We start from the raw sequence: 27,223 nt of genomic DNA on the forward strand, positions 1-27,223 counted from the left end.
CTTTAATATGGGCACTACCTTTTCATGGCTTACAGGCTGAGACGCATGAATCCCCTCGCTTCAGCAAGTACAGGTTGTGCGAAGAAAACAAAAACGAACAATTCTATATTATACTACTACAATACTATACTATACTACTACAATACTATACTTTTTATATCAGCGGCAGCGGTCGCAAGAAGATACGCTTCAATTGCGGCCCATGTTATATTGAACAATTCAAATGTTGTATAAATAAGCGCTTAACACCACACAAAGTATAGAAACATGAAACTCAATTTATCAGTATTGTGTCATTGTGGGGACCCACCAACGTAGAGTCACGAAATAAGTTATTACGGCCCTTGATAAAAAACAGTCCTTAAGAAGACAAAAACACGGGAATGTTGTTAGCAAACCTTCGTTTAGCTTGGACCTTGAACCACGACGGTTTCTTGGGCTTTGAAAGGCGGTGACCTTCAGGGTTCGTTTGTTAATTGTGGTTTGCAAAGCTAGGGTGACATGTCCTGTGGTCTGCATTGTGACGCCGAACTTATGGTGAATTCGGGTGGTGGCCTCTCTCCTATGACCTTGATTCAGCAGAGCGCCCCCTCCTCGCCGCCAGAGCTACTCGGGATCCTTTTCAACCGATCACGACTGCCGGGTTCAGAGCGCTCTAACATTTTCAGATCAGTCATAGAATTAAAGCTTCTTGACATCGGTAATGCATTACAAAACAAACAAAAAAAGTTTTTAGAGCGTACGGTGAACGACTGACCAAAATTTACGCTCGCAACGTGATGAAATAACAGTTGTGACGTAAACTGTTTTACGCATCCACATGTAAAGAAAAGAAAACATCTGTATGCGAATTCATTTTTGCAGAGCGGTACGAAAGCCAATGCTTGGAAAGAGTTGTCAACTCATCGCGTTTTCGACAGTGAACGCGCTGCGATAGCGGTCATGCGTACGGCAGAGCAGGCAAATATAAAATGGTTACTAGACCACAATTTTCTTACGGCGAAATATCGTGCAAGTGGGATATAGCACATATCACCATGTGACACAAATCACATTGCATTATATTCGGCTCTCCCTTTATTTTGCAACACAAACCTTTGAACGCACTTTTACCAAACCTGAAAATTTCTTGAAGCGACCACAAAACCCGGTAAAAGCCCTGCAGGCAGCAGCGAGCTCTTTCTCCGTCGGTTAGGCTTAGCGGATTCATCGCCGTGAGATGAACGATCTCGTGAAAGCACTGAGAATACTTACCACGTCTACTTTTCCTGTTGTTGTCGCAAACGAATGTAGTCCCGTCCGTTGTAATCCTAGCACCGTCGAATGCACAAACACTGTGTATAACCACATAACAATAGCCGTCACGGTCTGTGGTGGTGTGCGGACCCCGGACACCACCAGAGACCACTGCCGGCCATCGTCAACAAAACCACGTGATCCCCATCCAAGTACTACGTGACGCCTGCGCCGTTCCACACTCCGATGGCTACCGACGGAGTGCTAGAGAGCGCTCTGAGAGGGAGAGGCGTCCTCGGAATGGAACCAGCCGATCAGGCCACAGCACTCTCTTTCAACAACTCGATCTCGCGCGCTTTGGAAAGAGCGCTCGGGAGCGCGCAGAAAGAATCACGCGAATTCGCCATTAGTTGTACCAGTGTAAAAGGTTGAAGAAAAGAGCAGTTAGCGAAGATTAGTGGATAAGAGAGGGGGTGGGCGTCCGGACGTTTTTTGTGCTATCGGTGTGTCAATAAATTTCTTTTTTAAGCTTTGCATAGAGTGTGTTTGGTGTCTCCCTCTTTGGTTTATTTTCTCTTTGTCATGATGCCTATTTAAATACTTTTTTGGAAACTAAATATATCAGCAGTGTTTGAGGCCTTTCAGGTATGTGTCGTTTTTTACCTGCAATCTAAGAACGTACCAGAGAAGATCGTCCAGGTAGCTGTAGACGTCGCTGGTCCTGGGGGCAAAGAGGTCAACACCGAGGATGATGTATCCAAATTTCTTGACGTCCCCGGCTCTATTCACTTCCTGGAGGCCTCTCAATCTCTACACCACATAGCAACATAAGGACGAATAATTATACTCTGCGCGTTCTGCCTATGTACAATACCATTATTGAAAGCTGTCTTTCAATTAGTAGGTGCGAAAACATCAGCATAATACTGCCTTCGTTCGAGTACCCTTGATATATATTTTATTTACTGGCGTGAGTCCTGAATTACTCGTAGGTTAAAATAATCTACTAAATATGAACGAAGATATAATCTCGTTTATTTATTTTTTCTTATCTCACCTGATGAATTTCAATGATAGAAGTTAAACCTCAAAGCCATCACTCGTTATTCTGTATGCCGTTTGGTCTTCTTTTTCAAATACTCATGTGTCATCTCCCCTTCGCAATAGTCTCATTTTTCTTTCCGCTTCTAAGGTATCTTTTCTCTAGTTTCTAGCATAGACATAATTAGTTCTCTTTTTTTTTCTCAGAAGCAGGTTAAAGGGTGGATTGAATGAACAGTAATGAAATCGCTAACAGTGAAGAGAAATCTTAAAAGTGACAAGACACTCCCTTGTATTCTACATGGTGCTTGTTCAGGGTGACTCTGGATTACACTCGAAACTGTGTGACCATCGAATAGGTCGAAACGACCGATCATTAGGAAGCTGAAGAACCACCTTTCCCACAATTTCTCGAGTGCGGGCCGGGCGCTTGGGGGATTGAGGAAGGGGTGTGTTGGATGGCAGACGCCGCCAGCGAAGAGTGGTCGCAAGTGCGTATGCGCGGCGTTTTCGCGTGGCAAGGAGGAAAGCAGGCGGGAAGGCTGAGACTCTCGCAGACACTGATCTTTATGTCTATTTGCTGGATCGCGTTTGCCCGCTCCGCGGATACGGCCAGTGGAAGCCATATTTTTGGTAGAGTTATATTACCTCTAGCGAATTTACTACAGCTGGTGCAGCCACTACCATCCATCCATAGCAAGGAGCATTGTGGCCAAAATAGATGCGGGTTATATTTCGTTCTTTACTCAAATTGTTTGACGAAGCATATTGTTGAAAACCGACGTGAACGGTAGCCCGATCTTCGAGGACCCGGTGAAAGTTTCACGGTATGGCAGCACCGGGGAAAAGCAGCACAGCACGCATCGAAAGTCGCATCGAAAAAAGCCTCAAAAGCAGATGCCGCTACGGCGTCTGCTTTAGATGCGAGCTGCGCTGCTTTCCCCTGGTACTGCGCTTTCGTAGAACTTTCGCTGGGTTCTCCAACATGAGGCTACTATTCACGCCGGGTTTCAAGAATCTGCTTTGTCGAACAACTTCAATCAAGCAAAGAATATCACCCACGGTACAGTGTAGTAGATACACGGCTATGTTAGGGCAGAATGCCGCTATAACGCTATCCGCTTATTATTATGATGGCTAATGATAATATAACTCTACCAAAAAGATGGCCGACCGTGGCCGCATTCCTGTCCATAGGCGGCGCTGGTCAAACGCGATCCATCAAATAGACATAGAGATCAGTGCTTGCAGACGACCAACTGTGAACCCCCCGCAAACGCCGGTTCGCGGCGGCCGAGCCTACCCGTTCGTCAGCTTGACGATCGACGAACCAAAATAACGTCACCCGACAAAACGCGAAGAGAAGGCCTCGTGGCCCTCACCGGTAGAGATGCGTGACGTAGAGAGGGGGCGTCACTGGAGTGTCACCTGGCTCCACGGTTGACGGTGCACAAGTAGCAAACCCCGCTTAACTCGTCTGCCGACAGCAGCGCCCCTGGCGGTCCCGAAATATTTCGTCGTAGAATTTTCATCGCGGAATTGCGGCGCACGGCTTATTTAACGAGCGAAACGTGCGCAAATCATGTAGTATACAGACCATGCGTCAAAATATAAAGAAGTTCGTGACCTTTCAACACACGCGCTGCAGGCAGCGCGTGGGTCGCGATGAATATCTTCGCCACCGCTCGGGTTGCTGAAGTCTGCAGACGAGAAGAACACACGGGTCGTTTTCATCGCCACTCTGCGCGGCCCTTCGCTCCCGCCCCGCACACTTCTGCGTCAAGCCAGCAGAGCAACGGTTTATTTGCAGCGGAGCGCCATGTTGTGACGTCATAACTTACGGGGTCCATTTGTCGTACGCACGCGCACCATTTTATGCGTGCGTAACGCGGCAAACATTCGTAATATTCGGTCCAGCTTCAAGGGGGTTGATTGGTCATCACCCGATAAAGACTCGGAGCGACGCCGAAGTCACTGCGGGAAATTTTGCGATTGACTAATGCAGTGCCATGTTTTACGCTTCCAGGGGGCGTAATAGGAGCTGCGCTTGAACTGCGCTAACATCTTGCGAGTGCGGATTTGCGATCCGTCGCTCTCGCAAAACTCACACGAAGTGAATATTAGGCGATTTTAGTAGATTTTTTCGAAATCTCCGATAAGCTATTTTTACTAGCGCATATTCGTAGCGAAAAATACTCTTCTTCACTGGTGAACAGTTTTGTGGTTCCGCCGACCGTTCTTCGCTTGCAGACGATCCGGAAATGCAGAATGGTGCAACGATCGCTGGAGACCTACTCAACCGTATTCACCTGTCATGACAAACTACCGCTGTTTTAAAGTTGGTATCGCGTCTAAGTAGTTGCGAACTAAGAGAAAATATCAGAGACCAGGGATCAACTAGTTCTGCGGTATTTACGAGCACGAAGCGAGGGGGTGACTCTCTAGTCAGAACTAACAAGGGGAAGTGACATAAAAAGGTTAGTCACGCATACGTGTGCTTAAAGGAATTCGGAAACAAAAATCGAAATATTCAAATTTCGTTTGGAAATGAGTCAGGCAGAAGGGATAATAACCGTAAATGATAATCGCACGTTTGTATTTTTAACGACTAGCTATATTTTTCGTTCCAAACGGTGCACTCCAGCAAGCGCTCGAAGTGAAGCGAACAGAGAGCGCGATGCGTCATGGGATAACCGGCGCAAACAAAAACAGAAACAAAAAGATTCCCCGCGTTCGTGACGTAGCAAGGCTGACGTGGTTATGAGCTTTAATGTTGCTGGCTTTCTCAGCGTTGTGGTGGTGTCAATATCGTAAACGCGTTACAACCGAGCCTTTCGAAGTTCCCGTGGGGTGAAGAGCGTGTCGGCCTGCCCAAGGAGCACGTAGCTTTCACAGCACTGTCAGCTTAGGGTTGAATGGGGTGGGAGAAGCATCTTTTGTCCAAATTTCGAGGGACGCGCTAATCATCCGGGGGAGAATGGCTGTGTCCTGGTACACAAATGTGGGTCTGCCTTCTTGAAATATTTCGTATAGTGCGCGATTTTTGGGTTGAGGTGGAAAGCTATGTAGGAAAACGTTAAATTACAAAGAGCGACGCTGCTCCGATGGAACTTGCTACGTCATGACTACGTAGCATGTTCCCCAAAGTTGCTAGATAACCTCCCCAATAGGCTCCCCATGCATCCACCAGGTGCACAACAAAAGATCGTTTAATTAGCTTTACAATTAGTTTTCTTGCGCCTTTCATCAAAAGACGTATTTTTGAGGTTATGCTGCAAGATAGAATATGATAGAATAAAATAGAATAGTTTTATTTTTAAAACATACATTTTCAAAAAGTACAATGATAAGCCGGTGTAAGCGTTCAGGTGTTGTGTACCTGGCTCGACGCAGTAGGTGACAAATTTAGTATGTGTAACGTCAGTATAAAATGCTCATTTACCATCGAAATAACTTATTCGAGGAAAAGAAAACAATTTTGAGCAGGGACCAAGAAAAAAAGAGCGAAAGACGGCATCACACTGCCGAACAATACGCACTGTCCTGAGAAAAAAAAAACCAGAAGGAAAAGAGTAACCACCATCTAGCAATCGTTTACTGGTTTAAATTCTGTAGTGCTTTTTTTTTAGTTTTTGTCTTGATGTGGCAGCAAATAGGGATTCTGTCATGCTGTTAAATATATGATGCACACAATCAATACGCGTACGTTCCCCATATTTAGTTCGAATTCGCGGCATGTTAAATCGAAGTGAATGTCTCATTGGTCGGCCTGGGGTGTACGGAGTTATAAAATTTGAGTTTCAAAAGTGTTGCAATATTACTGTCTCCTTAAATAACCCCAAAAAAGACGGTAAGTTAAATTCTCTAAAAATACAGGGGCTAGAGACCTCGGCCTGGTCAAACGCAATACTTTTCAGGATACACTTTAATAAAGAATCAACTCTATCTCGCCTAAATAAAGAACACCCTGTATGGGGTTATACCGTATCGAATGTAACTATATGCCAAAGCATGTGTGATAATCTTCCGGACGGAAAAAGGCATGAATATTTTAACATGCTAAAGACAGCACGAAACACTTCTTAACCGTTTACACGAGTACATCGTACGCGTAGACAACGATAAATCGCTATCAAAATGTATCCCTAAGTACTTTACTGAATTGACATGCTGAAGAGGAATGCAATCACATGACATGCAACTAGAAGTGTGAAGAGCTACAGTAGTTGATAGTTCGACCTTTTTAGAGCGCAGCTCTTAGGGGCCCGTTTCCGGCTTGAGCGGCGTCGCCGTCGCCGTCGCCGTCGGCGTAACCGGGCGGTGCATTATGGGAAATGTCCCATAATGCACCGCGCGAGCCCCCCCCGTGGTCACGTGACCCCCCTCCTCCACCAGGTCACATGACCCCCCCCCCCCCCCCGAGGTCACGTACCCCCCCCCCCTCCCCCTAGAGGAGATTCAAGAATGAGTCGAGGAGGAGGATAGGAAGGTGAGGAGGAGGCAGAAGGGGTATACCTTCCCCTTAGTACCCTTCCATCCTCCTCCTCAAAAGCTGCGCTCTCATTCGGCGTTTAAGAGTGTTCTAAACGGCTTTCACTTTTTTTTCTTAACTAACTGGGAACGCGACAGAACAGCACACGACAAAACAGCACGCGACAAAACAGCACGGTCATAACAGCACGCGTCAAAACAGCACAGCGTCAAAACAGCACGGCGACAAAACAGCACGCGTCAAAATAGCACGCGACAAAACAGCACAGCGTCAAAACGGCACAGCGACAGAAGAGCACATGCCAAAACAGCACGGCGTCAAAACAGCACGCATGCAGCAACTTCAAGCGCGCTCTTCACCTCTTTCTGCGCGAATAATTTCGAACCTCCTTGACTATTTCATTTATTGTCGCAAGGTTATAAAAAAAAATGCCTATTTCAGTGCTTATCATACTCCGCAACCCTGACTCCAATATAGCATCTAATTTGGCACTCATGAAAGTGGTGACAAGTTGTTCTCTTCGACAAGAAAGAGCGCACTGAACGGCAATTATCGTGCGGCGATTTTACGGATTACAATATATAGGGCAGTGTTTGCTTTGCCTTTTCAGGGCAAAATTTATATATTTTGGTTTTGAAAAAGTGGCGACCTGTTGGCATCTTCCACAAGTCGCCCTTCGACGAATTGACCTATTTGACAAATTGGCCATAGATGAGTTGGCTTTCGACGAAAGCCAGCTCGTCGAAAGCCTGCTTCCCGCCTCTTTAGTATCTAAATCACCACTTGAATCTTTTAGGACTGCTTTAACCAGCCATTTCCGTCAGCAGGCACCCTGACTGCTTTGTCTCTTGTTAGTTTTTTTTTGTATTTTTTTTTCTTATTTCTGTATTATGGTTTATTACTTGCCCGTCCCCTCTGTAATGCCCTCGGGCCTTGAGGGTACTGAAATAAATAAATAAATAAATAAATTGGCCTAGACCCTTCAATCCTTTTCAGTGCCTACTTTGACACGTGCATTTTTTAACTCCATATGCTATATTTAGGGTTCATCGTTTTCGCCTTAAACCGAATAAAATCGGTAAACCTACGCCGAATTCATTTCTCCGAATTTTGTTTTACTGAAAAAGGTCAGTTTTTCGAGGGCGTTTGGAAGAGGGGGGGGGGGGGGGGGAAGGGGGGTGACTCGATCATTACTGACCGTATGACCACTTCCTTTCGCAATTTGCGTCTTGTTTTCGAGATCAGTTCAACTTTCAAAAAAAACCTCCAGGGGCGCAGGTGTCTTCAGGACGAAAGTTGGGTTTCTGCACTTTATAGGTTTTTGTGTGCAGAATTCTTTGTTTAAATAAGAAAGTTTAATCACGAACTGAACATTTTTTAACAGCTCTAGCTTCCGTCTACTAAAGGAGGGCATAAATACGATTGTTTTATTCTCGTTTCTGTGGTCGGCGCGAACTTATTTCCTCTCGCAGTCGTGAAAATGGGGAAAAAGACGGACTGAGTACAATGCTTGCGAATTTTTAGATTTTGATATTTTCCTCTCCAACCGAAGTGGAATAGTGAAGATCATGTTCGTCATGTGTAAAAATACGAGACCACGACAATAATGGCAGATCAGATTAGGGCCCCAGTGCGTCTTGCAGAACAGGTCCCGTCGGCTGCCACAGGTTGCAACAAATAAGAAATCCAGTACATGGTTTACTCACTATACATTTTAAACAAACGCTTTTAATAACTATTGCATTTTTGTCAGTATATTGGTTTTCGTCAATAAACTGAAAAGAACCGAGAAGTATATGAGTCTACAAATACACACCGCAATAAACCGAACACTTCTGTTTGCAATTAGAAACGAAAAAAGTATGCCGAATTTCAAAATAATAAAAACCGAAAAGCCCAAACCATAGCTATACTTTCACTGTCCTGTTTTGACGCTGTACAGTCTGCATCAAACCTGTCTAGAGCGCGGGAACGGTGCGCTCCGTACTGCGCGTGCGACATCTGCCGACAGACACTGGGGCCGAGATAGCGCTCCTCTGAGCATGCGCCGCCATTATGCAGCGCTGGGCACAGGCTGATGTCTGTGCTGACCCATCGGCAGACTCCACCGACCGCTAGAGGAGCGCTCGGCGCCTTCAATCTACGAAATCAAGGCGCTAGGCGTGGCGGCCCACGCGCCGCCGGCTCCGCATTATCGTGCGTTTTTCTGAGAGGAGTTCAGCCGCTGAACTCACGCGCTTGCTTCCGTAGTAGCGCGAAACCAATCACGGTGTGCGCGGGAAGCTACGCATTTTCTTGTTTGCGTGTAATGCTTCCTCACCGCTACCATTTCAAGTGCTGGTTATCTCTGCACTTTCGATAGATTACGTTCACAATAAAAACACAACAGCGGCTTGTGATTCCGTGGTAATAAATGTTGGTCGGACACAAAAATTATTCCTTCCTTAAATCTTCCTGCCACTTCTGCAAGCTGTACCAAGCTCCTTATGAAGCTATACCAATTGAAATACTTGATGTCTGAATGAACCTTCCAATATTTAGCATGTCACAAGACGCTTGGGGTTTCACGCAAATATTTTAATTCATTTGGCTTTGATTTAAAGCAACAAAAACAAAAACGTGATGAAGGAAAAGAAAAAAAAAAACAGATCTCGAAAGAAAATAATTTCACGTGTTCATGCTGAAGCATGGATGTGGCACGTTTCTCAGTAGCGGATAGGGCCGCCTTGAGCCGCTTTCAGGCTGGCGATCCTCGTAGGAAGCGAGTCAAACAATGCGTCAACGAAGTGTCGATCTTGGCGCAAGTTTTCCCATTCGACCTTCAAGGCTTCCCATAGTTGTTCTGAGGTCGCCGTTGCAAGCCCTCGCTTCTTAGACAGAGTTTTTTTCATCTTACACCAGACATTTTCAATTATATTAAGGTCTGGAGACCTCGCTGGCCAGTCGAGCCTCATGATTCCCAAGCTGTCGAGGAGGTTGGTGACGGATCTCGCGGTGTGGATAGGTGCACCGTCCTGCTGGAGTAGAAACACGCCATCTGTGAAAGGCCCATCCAAGACATATGGTAGCATGACTTGCTCCACGATATCCGAATAGGTTTCTGCCGTCATTCGTCCAGATATCCTGTGCAGGGGACCGAGGCCGTCGTGGCTGATGGCTCCCCACACGTGAACGCACGTGCGCCCGCTTGAACGCACGTCCCATATATATAGCCATCCTCGTATCTGCGTGAAGAACATTGCAACAATCAATACATATATATTAAAAAAAGTGCCCTTAAATCAGGAATCCGTATTTCAAAAGTGTATAGCAAATATCTACGCAATTTTGGGGCAATTACGAAAACTTACCGACATGCGTGTGGGCGCCACACCCTCTGCTGCTGGTCCCAGCGCGTGCAGAATGATGCCTCGTCTGTGAACACCACACTGCGCCACTTCTGCGGGCACCATGACTCGACGACAGATGCAAACTCCATGCGCTGTTTGCGGTGCCTGTCGTCTAGGAGAGTCTTTCGCGCAGCGATCCTGCTGTGAATCCCTGCTTCGTGGAGCCTTCTTCGAATAGTAGAGACGCTGACATTTTCCAGCTCAAGTTCGTCCCCAATCTCTCGAGCGCTCAAGAAAGGGTCTACAACGCACGCTGCTACAATCAACTTGTCCTCTTCCGTCGATGTCGCTCTCTCTCGCCCACCACGCGGAAGGTCAGCTATGCGGCCCTCTCGGTAATAGGCTTGCAGAACTCTGCTAACTGTAGCCATAGGGCGCCCTGTGGACTGACATATTGCTCTGTGAGACATGGTACGCCCCATTAAAGCAATAGCTCTACGCTCATCGTGTGTCAAACGGGGAGCCATCGTGTAATAACCTTTATGCTCAGGATTATGCTACGAATCTGCTGCGGCCCTGGTTCTGTTTGATTATATGAGGAAGTTGTGACACACCCCTCTAATCTCTTTTTTTTTTTTAAGTGTTAGAAGAAAAGATATCAGCGTCGTCTTCGCCTCTTTCGCCGCCAATGTCATCAATCGGACAACATATTCGCTTTTATTTTCTGACGATACCACAGCAAGCATTACAAAGTGAACGCCGAACTGCGTATCACGTCAACAGTGGTTCAATAACCCAACAGGCCATCGCGATGAGGACAAGATGAAGACAACTATATTCCGCCTTACCCTTCGATAGACGCCAAAGCAAGGAGACGTAAGGTGCAATCATGGGCTACTTATGAATCACGTGGTATGTTCCTCACAAGATACGTATGTCGGAGGAATCTACCACGTGGATTCTAACTGACGCGCCATTTTACCTGCCTGCCTGTAACTTTGGCTCTCAGTACAGCGTAGGGCGATATAAAGTATATGGTCCCGTGAAGCGCCTTTGAAGCGCTACTAAGTTTTAGCACATAAATCAGGAGGAAGCGGGCAGCGATTGATAAAAGAAACGCTTATTACTTAAAAGGAAAATTCAAATTTGAATGTCTCTATTCTCGGAGACAACTTGCTGTGGCAAAACAAAAAGATGATTAAAGTGGGCGCAAAGTGAATGGCACACTTTCTCCTTTACCATCGACTGCATTGCAGCCTAAAGTTTTCCACGGGTATAGTGTCTTGCAAATTCTTCGAAGGTTTTCGGCAATTCCCAGTGTAATTTGTGCGACTTTCACTTCAATCTATACGAAAAATAAAAGGCGCTCATATTTTACAGCTCTTTCATGCGTCTCATTTTAGGCACTCGACTGGAATGCTGGTGATTTATTCTTAATGATTAGGCTTCAATTTAGGCTAAGGAGTTTACACTTTCTGGCGTCAAAACAACGTATTCATAAAACAGCCGTTCTTCAGAGTCTAATTGCTTAGGAGGTGGGTAGGTTTTGCTTGCTTTGATTACATAAAAAGATGTAGGTTGGTAATTTATTAGTCTCGTAGTCGTTTGCAAAAAAGAGATGGGAGTGAGATGATCGCACTGTAGCTTTTAAAGAGAAAATGCTAAAGAGATAACCAGCACTTGAATTGGTAGCGGTGAGGAAGCATTACACGCAAACAAGAAAATGCGTAGCTTCCCGCGCACACCGTGATAGGTTTCGCGCTACTACGGAAGCAAGCGCGTGAGTTCAGCGGCTGAACTCCTCTCAGAAAAACGCACGATAATGCGGAGCCGGCGGCGCGTGGGCCGCCACGCCTAGCGCCTTGATTTCGTAGATTGAAGGCGCCGAGCGCTCCTCTAGCGGTCGGTGGAGTCTGCCGATGGGTCAGCACAGACATCAGCCTGTGCCCAGCGCTGCATAATGGCGGCGCATGCTCAGAGGAGCGCTATCTCGGCCCGAGTGTCTGTCGGCAGATGTCGCACGCGCAGTCCGGAGCGCACCGTTCCCGCGCTCTAGACAGGTTTGATGCCGACTGTACTGTTTTGTCGCGCTATTGTTTTGGCGTAGTTCTCTTCTGTCACTCTACCTTTTCGACGCTGTGCTGTTTCGTCGCGTTGCTGTTTTGACACTGTGCTGTCTTGACGCCGTGCCGTTTTGTCGCGTGCTATTTTGACGCGTGCTGTTTTGTCGCTGTGCTGTTTTGACGCTGTGCTGTCTTGACGCGTGCTGTTCTGACCGTGCTGTTTTGTCGCGTGCTGTTTTGTCGTGTGCTGTTCTGTCGTGGTGCCAACTAACTAGCGTAGTCTTTGAGGAATTCACACTGATTATGTTTGACTGAAACCAGTCCATTGCGAGAATAATGTATTTTTGTAATTCTTCAATAACCACATCATAGTTCGCATGGCTTGAAACCAGAAGCGTATCGTCCGCGTATTCGAACACTCTACAGTCGGAAAGAGTAGAGAGAAAATCATTTACGTATAAATTGAATAATAAAGGCGACAAAACTGAGCCTTGCGGCACCCAGGCCTTAAGGCAAGCTCTACTGCTCTTGAGATCTCTAATGGCGAATTCCGCTGGGTGTTTTGGAGCGCGCCGGGATCGGTTCAGCAGATCCGGAATGGCGCACACGATCCGAACAGGGTCGCGCCGCCTACGGATCCCCAGTGGAACATGACCACTGCTCCGTGATCGGCGGATGCCTTCCCGTCATTCAACTGCCCGGGAATCCCCTTTCCGCGGCCGTCGCGGTCGCTTCGAAGACGGCAGGAATGAATCAGGAGCTTCTAGTAAAGACTGCCGGAATGCCCGTAGCGCGGCAATCCTTCTCTTCTCCTTCCTGGAAACCGAACCGGCTGTCGAGCCAAGGGTAAGCAAGCGGCCATTACCAATACTTCTGAGGCGAGATGGCCGAGATCAGGCGAGATGCCCCGCGAGAAAGGAAGTCACATGTGTTCGCCGAGGGCTGGCCCGGCTGGTTTCCTGTTGAATCCGCCAAATCGTCGGAGCGACTTTTCTCGGATCCAGATCGAGATCTGGAGCGGGAGCTAATCCAAAACGACCAGTGGAACACGCCGGTCTCGATCCCGATCGCCCAGTGAAATAGGCTCGCTCCAGAAAAAGGCGTTCCCGCCGCGCTCCAAAACGACCAGTAAAATTCGCCATAAAAGTCACAACCTGGGACCGTCCTGAGCAGTACCCGTTTAGAATCGAAAGAAAACATGCTACGCATTAAAGCTAAAAAAATTAGCGCTAGAATTTCATTTCCGCACCCCTTTTAACGCCGCTTTGTAAATGGGTATTTTATCGTATAAAACTGATATCTAAGTGTTTATCGAAAAAAAAAGCATTTTTTTTATAAACATTTACACACAGACACTTACAAACACAAAAATGTTTGCTTTCCAAGGGCGGCAGACGGAAAAAGTGCTCGCATTTAACAGTTACCTATAGTCGTTTTTAAGTCACGCTTGACCGCTCCAACCCCGAGAACCTGCGTAATTTTAGAAGACCACTACATAAGTCACGGGGCGCCCGCGGCCATGTAACCCACGAGTCGACAGTACTCTTCCCGTATTGAGCAGTACCGCACCGGGAGCGGCAAAACACGGTTAACAAAGCCTCTGAGGCCGACAACTTATAATTGCCTTCGAAGGCAGTCAAGACTAATTTCTTTGATTTAGGGGCGAAGCCAAAGGGTATGAAGGTAGGCATCGGATGCGCTGAAATTAGAACGAAAGCATCGTCCTTCATATTCGTGAGGAGATGTTTTGGTGTCGCCCTGTTGAGATTCCTACCAGTGACATCAAGACCGGTTCCAAATGGAAATTTGATGGTGCATGTCAAAATGAAAGTTACCATTATTTCTATTGTAGACGTATAGTTAGACGTATAGTTATCTTGGAAAGGGAAAACGGCTACATTTTTTGCTGGGTGCCTGTCTCCACTGTAGACCGCGACAACGTTTCTTGGCAATGCAGTGGAAGCTACAGGCTCGCATTGCCTTTTCCATTTTGAGCGCTGAATAAAGCAGTGCGCGGGCTCTCCTACTCTCCGCGGAAATGCCAAGAAAAGTTATCGCGCAGTGTAGATTTTTCCCAAAAATCCCACAATGTCTTTCGACAACCGCAGATTGGAGCACATGGCGCAGTGAATTGTGCGGCCGTTCCAATGTACTCTCGAATAAGCTCGCAGGCTCCGTACATTCTGGAAGTCGCTGGTTTCATTATCTCTGCTCACTGCGAGTTCAGGACTCGAAGAAAACAAAGCGAGCAGATCACAGAGACGATAATGCCCTGCTTTGTTATCGAACCGCACTTTTGGCGTTCTGAAATCGCAAAAAAAAACAAAAAAAACAAGATTATTGGCTCTTGTACTGTGTCAGAAATGCGCTTAGGGGCACTGCGTATTCTCGGAATGCGCTATTGCGATACATTCCTAACGTGCCACATTTTCCCGGTGTAAATATATCCGGCTTCATGATACGGATTTAATTTTCTAATCATTTTTAGCAGCTAGAACCGAGCATTTGTCTAGGTAACCTTAAAGTATAAAACACGCATTTATATTACATTCTTCTTACTTGGTATATTTCAAATCCGAACACGAGCAATGTATTGCCCGGCGTTTTCCCACAAAGAAGGAAGGCTGTGCGTTACCTTCAAAAGATTATTGTAGTCCTGGACGGTACTGCTATTCGTTATAGTGGCGTGCGCTTGGAACTTGAGCAGTCCATAATGCCGGATGTTCATTTTCCATAAGTCTGTAAATGTGCTCCTACCATCGGCTTTGTTGAGGTCGTCGTATGCTCCAAGGGCATTGCTGGGAGAAATTGCACATATGCATAAGCTCTGGTTGAATAATACTCGATTCAATTGCCACCTCAAGAGCACCGTTCTCAGTTAACAAAAAATACAAATAAAAGTCCTTAAAATATATACCGTCTAATTAAAACGGTGATATCTGCAGTATATCCGCAGAACCAGCCTCAAGCAAAGCAACTCGTGCATTCGTTTACAAGTTATCTGAAGACATCAATCCATAAGCTAGATAGGAATGTTTCAGCGAAGGGTTTAAGGTATCTCTTATAAACGGATGGTTGTGAGGAATAAAATGAAACTATTTTCTTCTGGACGCCAACGAAAGAAAAAAAAAGAAACTAAATAAGAAATTTATTTGCAGCACCGTAATTTAATTAGTGAAAATAAACATGATTTCCGAAAGAATCTCGATAAGTAGAATCGAAAACCACAAAATCAACTTATTTTGAAAAGATGCAGTATGCCAGATGTAACATTTAGCTACGTTCCAAAAAAGAAACAAAGCAAAAAAAAACCGCTCAATTTGGACGGGTTTCTAGGATTTGGTTTTCTATTGGAGCGTATCTTTATGCCCACAGTCATGACCCCCAGTGGCAGAAATGTGCAACGCCACGTGCGTTATACTTCCCTCCATCTTACCAATGAGGCGAGGCGGTGGCTTCGCGACTCGGCCGTCAGGGCGCAGGACTGAGGGCGCAAAGATACTGTCTTGTAAGGAGCATAAACCCATAAATGCGTCCAAAGGGATTTTGTTTGGGGACAGCCATAGAAACGTTGCACTTGCCTTAATATTTCTAAAATTACTTGATTTAGGAGTATCTGATGATGCTTGGCAACTTCTCTATTAAAATACTATGTTTATTTTTATTGATTAAAATTTTAAATATAACATGTGTAGCTAATTGACAGTTTTTACAATCTTTAACGTCCGTCGCGGCTGTCACAATCTTCTGAAAAGAGTTTCTTTTTTGCTCAATCACCCTAATTTAGTTATTTTTTAACGCCTTCAATGAAACACCCGTTGCAAGTAAAATAAACATTTTTTTTAATGTCTTTGCGCTTTTTTGACAATCAGGAACCGGTTCGGGCTCTGAGACCATATTTAAAATAAAATTTAGAGATTGACTTGTCACTACGAAATGCGCTCGTGCATTATTTGTGCACGACGCGAATATTTTATTTATTAGCTTAAAAGGCAGTGAAGACCTCACGAGTGAAATTGTCGGTCTCAAACGGTTTGGAAGCACCTGACTAAAGGCCCGACCTCACAAGCGTTGCGGAGGCTTCCCGCACGCCGCTGGCCGCCGCGGGCTAAAGGCCGAAACTAGTTTTCGCCCTCAGCGGATCGCCGCTTGGCGCAGTCAAGGCAACCTGCCAGTGCAAGCTTCAGGGCTCGCCGTTTCTTGCCGCAGAAGAAAGAAGCCAATGGGCGGTGGCGTATATAGTGACGTTGCGACGCCATGGCAAAGTGCGAGCCGCTTCTCCGCGCTGCTTTAGCGTTGCGACGGAGCGGAGCGTTGTTTTGTTTCGTCTGCTATCCCTACTTCCCCCAATGCCTTTCTAAACGGAGCTGTTCCTGGAAACACTGCCACTGTTTCCCTTTTTAGAGCGCAGCTCTTATGCGCCCGTTTCCGGCTTGAGCGGCGTCGTCGTCGCCGTCGGTGGCGGCGTCGCCGTAACAGCGTGGTGCGTTATGGGCAAATTCCCCCGCTAAATTTAGCGGAAAAATTTCCGCGCTAAATTTATCGGAAAAAATTTCCCGCTAAATTTAGTGGAAAAAGTTTCCCACGAAATTTAGCGGGAAAAAATTCCCTGTTTAATTTAGCGGAAAAATTTTCCCCTAACGGGAGGCGAGCAGGAGAGAATGAGGGGCACAGCGTCCTCTCCGTACCTTCCCGTTCTCCTCCTCAAGAGCTGCGCTCTAATTCGGCGCTACTGGGGATTGTAAACGTCTTTCATTTTTTATGGACAATTTCTACGCAGCCAGACTACCTAGATAAGGAACGATAAGAACAACCACTAGGAAATTATCAAAGATGAATTCGGAATAACTAGTCAGCTGCTCCGTGGCACTGGTCGCATATCGCCCGCGTTGTGACTGTTGTCGTGTTAATTCGGTGACACTCTTGAAAGTAGCCTTCATCTCTTCGGTAGCATCAAGTCGGCCGGACCCGAAACCTGTGGCTTCGCAGGTTTCGGGTCAGAGAGCGGCTTCGACCAACGAGCAGGTTACAATGATCTCATTCACGTTCATCACCAGATGATCATGGACACCTACCATGTAGACAGCGAGTACGGTTTGGATGGTGATATATGCGAAAGATAAGAGCCGAAATGGAAGAATCTGACAAAGAACAGACGACGAAAGAGCGGCAAATCTGGCGGACGCTCGGCACGTGTCCTCGAGAACGCGGGAGTCCGTGCTGTCACCTGACTATAACGCCCGTAAAACCAAGGCCAGGTGCCGGACGGCGGCACCGCCCACAGGCGCCGACCGGCGGCGCTGTTGCCGCTAGTGTGGTCACACATTTAAACGTTTTTTACACCGACAGGGTCCGCGCGGAGGAAGGTATGCCAGCGTTTGCGATCAAGCTCAGCGGCTTCCAGCCTTTACACCACCGCTAGGTGGCTCCGAGGCGAGAGCGCCGGCCTACGGATCCCCAGGTGGCGGTTTCGAATCCCGACCGAGGTGCCCGCAATATGACGGAGGCTTATTGCGGAGAAGGCGCCGTGTAACCGAGCTTTCGGTTGCACGTCAAACGATCCCCCGGTGGTCCAAATTAATCCTCAGTCCTCCACTGGAGCGTGCCAGATGCCCGTCATAGGTTTGGCACGTAAAACCCCCAATTTGACTTTTGACCACCGCAGACGAATTTAGTGCTTTCCACACTGGACACAGAAGCGTTTAACGACCAATTATCGTGAAAAACAAACCTATCCGCAGCCAAACCGAAATTGTTCGCACCCTCAAAGCATAGTTTTCTTCCTCCGCCGACGAGATAGCGTCAGCACGCCGCATCGAAAGAGCCGGGCGCTTTTGTACCGCGATGCCTATGCCGAGGAGAAACCCCCGAGATTCATCTCTCGTGTGAATACTCCTCTCAGCGCCGGATTAGTGTCACAGGACGGTGAAACCTGAGAGCGTTATAAGGCTGTCAGTTGGGAAAGTTATTGCCCATGGAAGTTCTTCGTTGTCCCTGTACTATTTTATTCCTTGATCTCAAAAAGAGAGCTGAGACTTTGTACATTTTAAACACCAGCATTTCGAGAAACTAAAATCTGAATTGGTGTGTAGGTTTGTGATGACCAATAAAGAAACAATGCGCGCGTTGCATTAGGGGATGTTACAGGTCACGGCTTCATGAAATGAGGCTTCATGAAATACGGAGAACCTATCCAAAGAACGTTTCATGTTAAAAAATAGTTCCTTGGTCCTCTGGAGTGCAATTTCAGTGACAACGAGACATTTCAAAACACATCGTCTCAACGTGGGCTAATACTGATTTCAATTCTTCTTAGAAACAACGGGTTAAACCTCTGCTGGCTAGAAATCTATACACACGAATGGCCCTGGTATGCACGTCAAGTCAGAATAATACCCGTGGTCAATTCCTATTCCGAATTGGGTGGTTCCGCTGTCGATCCGGGCGAATTCCAGAAACCACTGGAACCCGACCGAGCTGCGGTCGAGAAAGGTGCCCCTCCCAGATTTGTAGAAGTAGTCCCAGAAAATGATGTCGCAGAGGCCTTTCTCGGGCCGCGCTGTAGACGTCTTCGACTGATTCCCAAAAGTACATAAAATCGTCTTATTTGGCAGCGTCCCTGCAAAAGAAAATGCTGTATTATTGACTAAGTGAATGAAGAACCTATACCAGCTATAGACGTAAAATATCGCAAGGACAACGAAATGAAAGTGGCCTGAACGACCTTTTAGCCCCAGACACAATGCGCTGGCCCGGCCTTCATAGATTTCCTTTTTTCTCTATCCTGTCGCACTGTCCTCTGCTTTCTGCTACATACATTATGATCATAATAGTATCGAGGTGTTTCAGCGAATATTTCCAACCACTTTCTACCAATAAAGTGGTAGAGAAAAAAAAGGAACTCTTAATGAAATAAACTGCTAGATACAACGAACGTCAGAAAGAGCACAAGCATTATAATTAACTTAATGTTTAAATACACTTAATAACACACTTTTTAAGCCGTGCACATAAACATATGGTGTTTCAGACACTGCTCAGACTGATTGAAAATCCCTATATTAGTCGATATTGCCGCGCGCCAAGTAGGCAGCGCGGCCGTAGCCTAACGGTTATCGCGCTTGCCTCCCACGCGAAGGGCCAGGGTTCGATTCCTGGCCGCGGCTATGCATTTTTGTTAACACTGTAATGTGATGTTCTGGTGAAATCGAGAACCGTCTAGCTGATTCGAGGTCAGAATTTTCTACGCGTCGAACCTTCTACGTCGAATGCTCCAGAAGCCAACGTGTGTACAAAAGCGGCTCCGCAGGCAAGCCGGAGTCAGTTTTCGCTCCAGCGTTCGACTGTGCTGCTACGCCGACTTCGACGCCCGCGACGCTCTGTTATTATCTTTGTTCTCCCTTTAGTTTTTGGCACAAGTTCGCCACATTAAACGTTTATTTCTTCCCGTTTATTTCCTTTTATTTTGGTCACCACCCGTGACATTTTGGTGGAGGTGCGGGGTAGCGCATGCCCGTGCAGCGTTCCCCTCCCAGGGCCCGCAGTGCAAGCCCGATTCCGAGCCCGGTGAGAACACCACTCGACGCGGAACCTGAAACTCGGACCAGTCGCCGCACCCAAGGTCTGCACCCGGAATACGGACTTCTGCCACCCAGGACCAAGCAGCCGACGAAGCCGACGATGGACGGCCAGCAGTCACAGACCCCGGCCGCTCCTGCCTTCATCTACCTGCCAGTCGCACCCCGGACTCCGACGCCATTCCACGGGGACGCCCACGAAGACGTCGAGGACTGGCTTCAACAGTACGAGCGGGTGGCCCAGCACAACCGATGGACGGACGACCAGCGCCTGCAGAACCTTTACTTCGCGCTCGAAGGAACGGCCAGGCACTGGTTCGAGAATCGGGAGACATCATTGATCTCGTGGACCGCCTGCAAGAATGAGTTGAGGCGAACTTTCACAAACCAGTATCGACGGGAGAGGGCCGAGGACCTTCTTCGAATGAGAACCCAGGGCGCAAACGAGTCTATCACCAGTTTCGTCGAGGATGTCCTGCGCCTGGTCACTCGCGCCGACCCTCAAGCCACCGACGAAAAGAAGTTGCGGATCCTGATGCGAGGCGTACGAGATGACATTTTCGGAGGCCTCGTCCGCAACCCGCCGACCACCGTCGAAACGTTTGTAACAGAGGCGACCAACATTGAACGGGCCCTGCAAGCACGAGCCGCTCACTTCCACCGAGCTCCTGCCGTCGCTGCACCCACGCCGTCAAGCTGCGCCCTCAGCACCAATATTCCGGGGATCCGAGAAATAGTCCGGGACATCGTCCGTGAAGAACTGAAGAAGCTGATACCTGCCGCCGAACACCCAGCTTCACTCTCGATCGCCGAGATTGTTCGAGAAGAGGTCCAGCAAGCGCTCCAGCCAGACGTTCTCGCCGACGCCGCACCGAAACCACCAGCTGTGACCTATGCCGCCGTTGTTCGTCGTCCGCAGCCCCCTACTGCTCGGCACTACCCAGCTGCACCCCAACGAGAAGTCTCTTCGCCGCAGTACGCGCCGCGCCAAGAGCAGCGTGGACTTCGAAAGACCGACGTGTGGCGCACGGATGACGGACGCCCGGTGTGCTTCCACTGCGGGGAGGCTGACCACGTTTACCGGAGGTGCCCCTACCGCCAGCTCGGCCTGCGAGGATTCGCTCCAAACGACCGTCGACCTCGTTTTGGAGAACGACCAAGGGACATCGAGGAATACCTCCGTCGCCCTCCGTCACCAGCGCCCACCGCACCTCGAGGTTCCCGTTCTCCATCCCCCCGACGTTCCGCGTCGCCCTTTCGTCGGTCGCGCCGTGACAGCCTGTCCCCCCTATCCCGTCGGGAAAACTAAGTACGGCAACGCCTGGAGGTGCCGTTGCCGAAGACGACCCGAGTAAAGAGCCTCCAAGAACGCCGGAGCGCTCCCACTCTCCCGACGTCACGCATCGCTACGACGCCCCTGCAACGGTGTCCAACAACCTAAACGTCGTCATCGACGGCCACGACGCATCGGCACTCGTGGACACCGGAGCAGACTACTCAGTCCTGAGTGGGAGGCTCTCCCGCCGCCTTCGAAAAGTCATGACGCCGTGGGAAGGACCCCAAATACGAACCGCCGGAGGACATCTCATCACACCAGTCGGGAGATGCACTGCTCGCGTCGAGATCCACGGTGAAACGTGCCCTGTCAAGTTCGTCGTTCTACATGACTGTTCGAGGGACGTTATCCTCGGAATGGACTTTCTCTGCGAGTATGGCGCCGTCATCGACCTCGGAACAAACCGGCTGACGCTACGAAAACCTGCTCCACCAGCGGAGGAACCCCAAGCGACGGCACCCACGGTCCGAGTCCTCGCAAACCACGTAAACCTACCACCGCGGTCGAGTGTTTTCGTACTTGTCGGGATCGATGAAGCTTCCTCTGGCGAAGTTCTTCTCGAGGGAAGCCTCCAACTGCTCCTGGGAAGAGGCATAGGCGTCGCAAGGGGAGTAGCTGAACTTCAGGATGGGCGGACTGTGGCCCTCGTGACGAACTTCCGAAACGAAGCGCAACACCTCACGAAAGGTGCAGCCGTGGGCCACGTCGAGAGACTCCGAAACCCCGCCGAAATCACCGCGATTACTGACGAATCCTCGCCGCCACAGCAAGACAGTACGTCGCCAGCGCAGCTCGACATTGACCCTAAGCTTCCGGACTCTAAACGGCGTCAGCTGGTTAACCTCCTCGCCGAATACCGCGACTGCTTTGCGACGTCGTCGAAGGTGCGCCAGACCGCGGTTGCCAAGCACCGCATCGTTACTGAGGACGACGCGCGCCCTGTGCATCGATCGCCGTACAGAGTCTCCGCTAAGGAAAGGGAGGTGATCCATCAGCAAGTTCAAGAGATGCTGAATGACGACATCATCCAAGCTTCAAGCAGTCCAGGGGCCTCTCCAGTCGTGCTGGTTAAGAAGAAGGACGGAACGCTTAGGTTCTGCGTGGACTACCGGCAGCTGAACGCGGTGACGAAGAAAGACGTCTACCCACTTCCCCGCATCGACGACACGTTAGACCGGCTGCGCCACTCTCGATACTTCTCATCGATGGACCTGAAGAGCGGCTACTGGCAGATCGAAGTCGACGAACGGGACCGAGAGAAGACAGCTTTCGTCACGCCGGATGGGCTGTATGAGTTCAAGGTGATGCCCTTCGGACTATGCACGGCGCCAGCAACTTTCCAGCGTGTCATGGACACCGTACTGGCAGGACTGAAGTGGCAGAGTTGTCTCGTCTACCTTGACGACGTCGTAGTATTTTCAGCTGACTTCGACGAGCACTTGAGACGACTCCGAGCTGTTCTCCAAGCCATTCAGACCGCCGGACTCACACTCAAGCCGTCAAAGTGCCGGTTCGCCTATGACGAACTGAAGTTCCTTGGCCACGTGGTTAGTAACGAAGGCGTCCGCCCAGACCCCGAGAAGACTCGCGCCGTCGCGGCATTTCCAGCGCCGACAGATAAGAAGGCCGTGCGAAGATTCCTTGGACTTTGTGCCTATTATCGACGCTTCGTTCGGGATTTCGCAAAGATTTCCGCACCACTTACGAATCTCACGAAGGCCGCCGAGAAGTTCGAATGGGCCGAGGAGCAACAGCAGGCATTCGACGAACTGAAACGACGACTCCAGACTCCTCCTGTGCTTGGACATTTCGACCAGGATGCGGAAACAGAAATTCACACGGACGCGAGTAACGCGGGACTGGGCGCAGTACTAGTCCAAGTGCAAGAAGGCATCGAGCGAGTCATCGCCTACGCAAGTCGGACATTGTCCAAGGCGGAAAAAAATTACTCCACGACTGAGAAAGAATGCCTTGCGGTCGTCTGGGCAATAACGAAGTTTCGTCCGTACTTGTACGGGAGCCCGTTCCGTGTAGTCACGGACCACCACTCGCTCTGCTGGCTTGCGAACCTGAAGGACCCGTCAGGACGCCTCGCTCGATGGAGTCTTCGACTACAAGAGTTCAACATGACAGTGGTCTATAAGTCAGGCCGCAAGCACAGCGACGCCGACTGCCTGTCCAGAGCCCCCGTCGAAACCCCTCCCGGCTGCAGCGACGACAATGACGACGAGTGCTTCCTAGGAGCAGTGAACACCGACGATATGGCACGACGTCAACGGGACGATCCTGAGCTGCGCGCATTAATCGAGCACCTGGAAGGGGGCAGGAGTACCGTGCCACGTGTCTTCTCACGAGTACTGCCGACCTTCGCCATCCGACAAGGTGTACTCTACAAAGAGAACTTCGGCGACAACAACACACCGTGGTTGCTGGTAATCCCGAGTGACCTTCGAGAGGAGATCTTCCAAGCCTGCCACGACGACCCGACATCCGGACACCTTGGTTACAGCCGGACACTGGCCCGTATTCGCGAAAAGTATTACTGGCCGAAGCTCCCCAAGACCGTCCACCTATACACACGATCATGCCACGAGTGCCAGCGACGCAAGAAACCGCCGACGAGGCCGGCCGGACTCCTGCAGCCTATTTCTCCTCCAACTGCACCCTTCCAGCAGATCGGAATGGATCTACTTGGTCCTTTTCCGCCTTCGACGTCGGGGAACCGCTGGATCATCGTCGCCACAGATTATCTCACGCGGTACGCCGAAACGAAAGCTCTGCCTTCAGGGACTGCTGTGGAAGTCGCCAAGTTTTTCATCGAGTCCATCGTCCTCCGGCACGGCGCACCCGAAGTTCTGATTACAGATCGCGGATCTTCCTTCATGGCCCAGCTGACGCAAGAGATCCTTCGTCTCAGTGGCACCGGCCATCGTCGAACCACTGCATACCACCCGCAGACCAACGGGCTGACCGAGCGACTCAACAAGACAATCGCCGATATGATCTCTATGTACGTCGACGTAGAGCACAAGACGTGGGACGAGGTGTTGCCCTACGTCACGTTTGCCTACAATACGGCGGTTCAAGAGACCACTGGATTCACCCCTTTCCAGCTGGTACATGGTCGGAAGGTAACGACCATGCTGGACGCAATGCTGCCCCATGAGCCATCTGACAATGAGAGCGACGACGCCCAGGCGGTTGCTCAACGTGCCGAAGAAGTCCGCCAGCTCGCCCGACTCATGATTCAAGACCAGCAACGCGTCGACGCGGACCGCTACAACCTTCGTCGCAGGGACGTTCACTTCCAGCCCGGAGACAGGGTGTGGGTGTGGACGCCCATCCGTCGCCGCGGCCTCAGTGAGAAACTGCTGAAACGGTACTTTGGACCATACAAGGTACTTCGTCGCCTCGGCGAGCTGAACTACGAGGTGATGCCCGACGGAACAAGAACATCATCACGCCGCCCACCACGACCTGAAGTCGTCCACGTCGTGCGCCTGAAGCCGTACTACGCTCGATAGGACTGTGAATCTTATGTGTTTCAAGTGACTCTTCAGTTTACCGTTCTTTTTATGTGCTTTGTTTTGTTTTGAAATGCATCGGGGCGATGCACTTTTTACGGAGGGGGAGTAATGCCGCGCGCCAAGTAGGCAGCGCGGCCGTAGCCTAACGGTTATCGCGCTTGCCTCCCACGCGAAGGGCCAGGGTTCGATTCCTGGCCGCGGCTATGCATTTTTGTTAACACTGTAATGTGATGTTCTGGTGAAATCGAGAACCGTCTAGCTGATTCGAGGTCAGAATTTTCTACGCGTCGAACCTTCTACGTCGAATGCTCCAGAAGCCAACGTGTGTACAAAAGCGGCTCCGCAGGCAAGCCGGAGTCAGTTTTCGCTCCAGCGTTCGACTGTGCTGCTACGCCGACTTCGACGCCCGCGACGCTCTGTTATTATCTTTGTTCTCCCTTTAGTTTTTGGCACAAATTCGCCACATTAAACGTTTATTTCTTCCCGTTTATTTCCTTTTTTTTTGGTCACCACCCGTGACAATATCAGGAAAATCTTAAAAACGAGAATACATCTCAAGCGTGGGTATGCGCTAAATTTTCCACCACTGCAGCAGACACAAAGCCGGTGATGCGAAAAGGGGGTAATAAAAATATCTTTTGTGTTTTCGAGGAAGTATGTCACACATGTATTTTCGGGTAGGCCACTATTCACAAAATCTTTCCAGCAATACCCCGTAGTCTTTGAGACAAAAACGACCTGCCGTGCTTCTATACTCTATCTCAGGAGTTCTGTGCAGCAAAGGCAGAGACATTGGCCCGGACACCTGGCTCTCAGACGTGCTTTCTTTTCGCGAGTGCTCATGAAAGGAAGGCAAATATGAAAGTCAGGACATCGCTCCTGTGCTTTTCCCTCCGCTCATGAGAAGCAGAATCGAGTGTCATGGTCGGTTGAGAATTTGAGATTTTCGTATTAAGCAACAGGATTTTCTTATATGAAGCATTTTTTACTTTTGAGGAGTTTTAATATATATTCTATTAGCATCCGAATCAATTAACCGCAAGCTCAGTTGATGGGCGGGACAGTTGGGCGCGAAACGTGGAACTGTCACATCCACAAGAAAAGGTCTTCGCGGTGCCTCTCAAAAACCGTTATATATGTCCGTATAGCAGTGCCGTTTGGTATCCACTGTTCCACGGTACGACGGAGCTTAGAGGGCGATGTGTGCCGTCGAAGCCAAATCAACGCCGCGTGAGGACCATGTGGTTTTCGGTAGGGACGCAGTGATGCTTAAGGGGACTGTAGTCACGTGATTGGGTCACAACGCTAGATCGCTTGACTTGTAGCGTCTGCTGCGCTCCCCTGTACCCTGGACTAGGCGTCGAGATAGTGAGGGAGAGGAGGAGAAGATAGCGCACAGGAACTTCCGAACGCCGATCTCTGGTCGAAATTCGTGGGAAGAACTAAATCTGCACTGCACTCGTCGAACGTGTTCGAAAGCCAAATTCAAACGCCGGACACCGGTGTTCCGCGTTCTACCCGCGCGACGAGTGCAGTGGAGGAAAGGGCGGCCAGCATCAGGCCTACCCACTAATCTCTCCAATCAAAGCTCGGTGTTCTGACATCCCCCAGCCTGCTCGTCTTCTCCTGTCCTTCACTTTCTCGGCGCGTACGAGACGACATGGCACACATCAGCGGCGCGCCGAACTTGAACGTCATTACTGTTAATGAGTGAAAATATCGCACGATTAGAGGCACGCCAGACGCTCAACGAAAGTCACTTACGCAGAACACCAGCAGATGTCTCTGATACTTACAAGGAAGTGGCGTCGTTGTAGTCGTTATTTTCGTTGTTGTTGTAGGCTTTGCCGTTGTTCTCCTCGTTGTCTTTGCCGTTGTCGTTGTAGTAGTCGTTATTCTTGTTGTTGTAGGCTTTGCCGTTGTTGTTGTCGTTGTCTTTGGCGTTGTTGTTGTTGTAGTCGTCATTCTTGTTGTTGTAGGCTCAACCGTCGTCGTTGTCGTTGTCTTTGGCGTTGGCGTTGTTGTAGTCGTTATTCTTGTTGTTGTAGGCTTGGTCGTTGTCGTTGTTGTAGTCGTTGCCGTTGTTCTTGTTGTAGTCGTTGCCATTGTTGTTGTCGGCTTTGCTGTTGTTGTTTTCGTTGACTTTGCCGTTGTCGTTGTTGTAGTCGCTGCTCCTGTTGATGTTCTAGGCTTTGGCGTTTTCGTTGCTGTATTCTTCGCCGTTGTGTTTGAAGTTATTACTGTTGTACCATTTGTCGTTGCTGTATTCTTTGCCGTTGTCCTTGAACTTGACCTCGAAGATTGGCCTGCAAATTTAAGGGAGCCATTCTCACTCGTGCTGTCGAGTAATTTAGAGGCTTTCAAGCGGTGGAACTTGTAAAGAAAACATAACTACACAGACATCTGCCACTGCGGTCTGTGAAACTTCAACTTCTTGTAATCATTCGCTCTATGCTAAACAAACCCTACGAGACAGTTGCAACTGTATAGACATTCTATATTAAAAAAAAAGAAACTACTACTGAGTGACTTCTAGAAACGAACTCTAGGCGCGCATTAAATTGAGTAAAATCATAAAAAAGTCAATAATTTACGAACAAAATGAATTCAGGCATTTTGAAA

The 27,223-nt window shown here is 48.9% G+C and overlaps 1 protein-coding gene across 1 annotated transcript in view; it reads right to left on the reverse strand.

Annotated features, from left to right (window-relative positions):
• The window catches only part of LOC120841191, a 153,685-nt gene that overhangs the window by 83,723 nt on the left and 42,739 nt on the right, over positions 1-27,223 (reverse strand). Inside the window, exons 2-4 of the mRNA XM_042290426.1 lie at positions 18,558-18,780; positions 14,797-14,959; positions 1,900-2,046 (exon numbers count right to left, since the gene is read on the reverse strand). Of these exons, the coding sequence (XP_042146360.1) occupies positions 1,900-2,046; positions 14,797-14,959; positions 18,558-18,780 (533 nt within the window). The remainder of the gene's footprint in view (positions 1-1,899; positions 2,047-14,796; positions 14,960-18,557; positions 18,781-27,223) is intronic.

This window comes from Ixodes scapularis, unplaced genomic scaffold (genome assembly GCF_016920785.2).
Source record: "Ixodes scapularis isolate PalLabHiFi unplaced genomic scaffold, ASM1692078v2 PGA_scaffold1__304_contigs__length_218370807, whole genome shotgun sequence".
NCBI classification, from domain to species: domain Eukaryota; kingdom Metazoa; phylum Arthropoda; class Arachnida; order Ixodida; family Ixodidae; genus Ixodes; species Ixodes scapularis.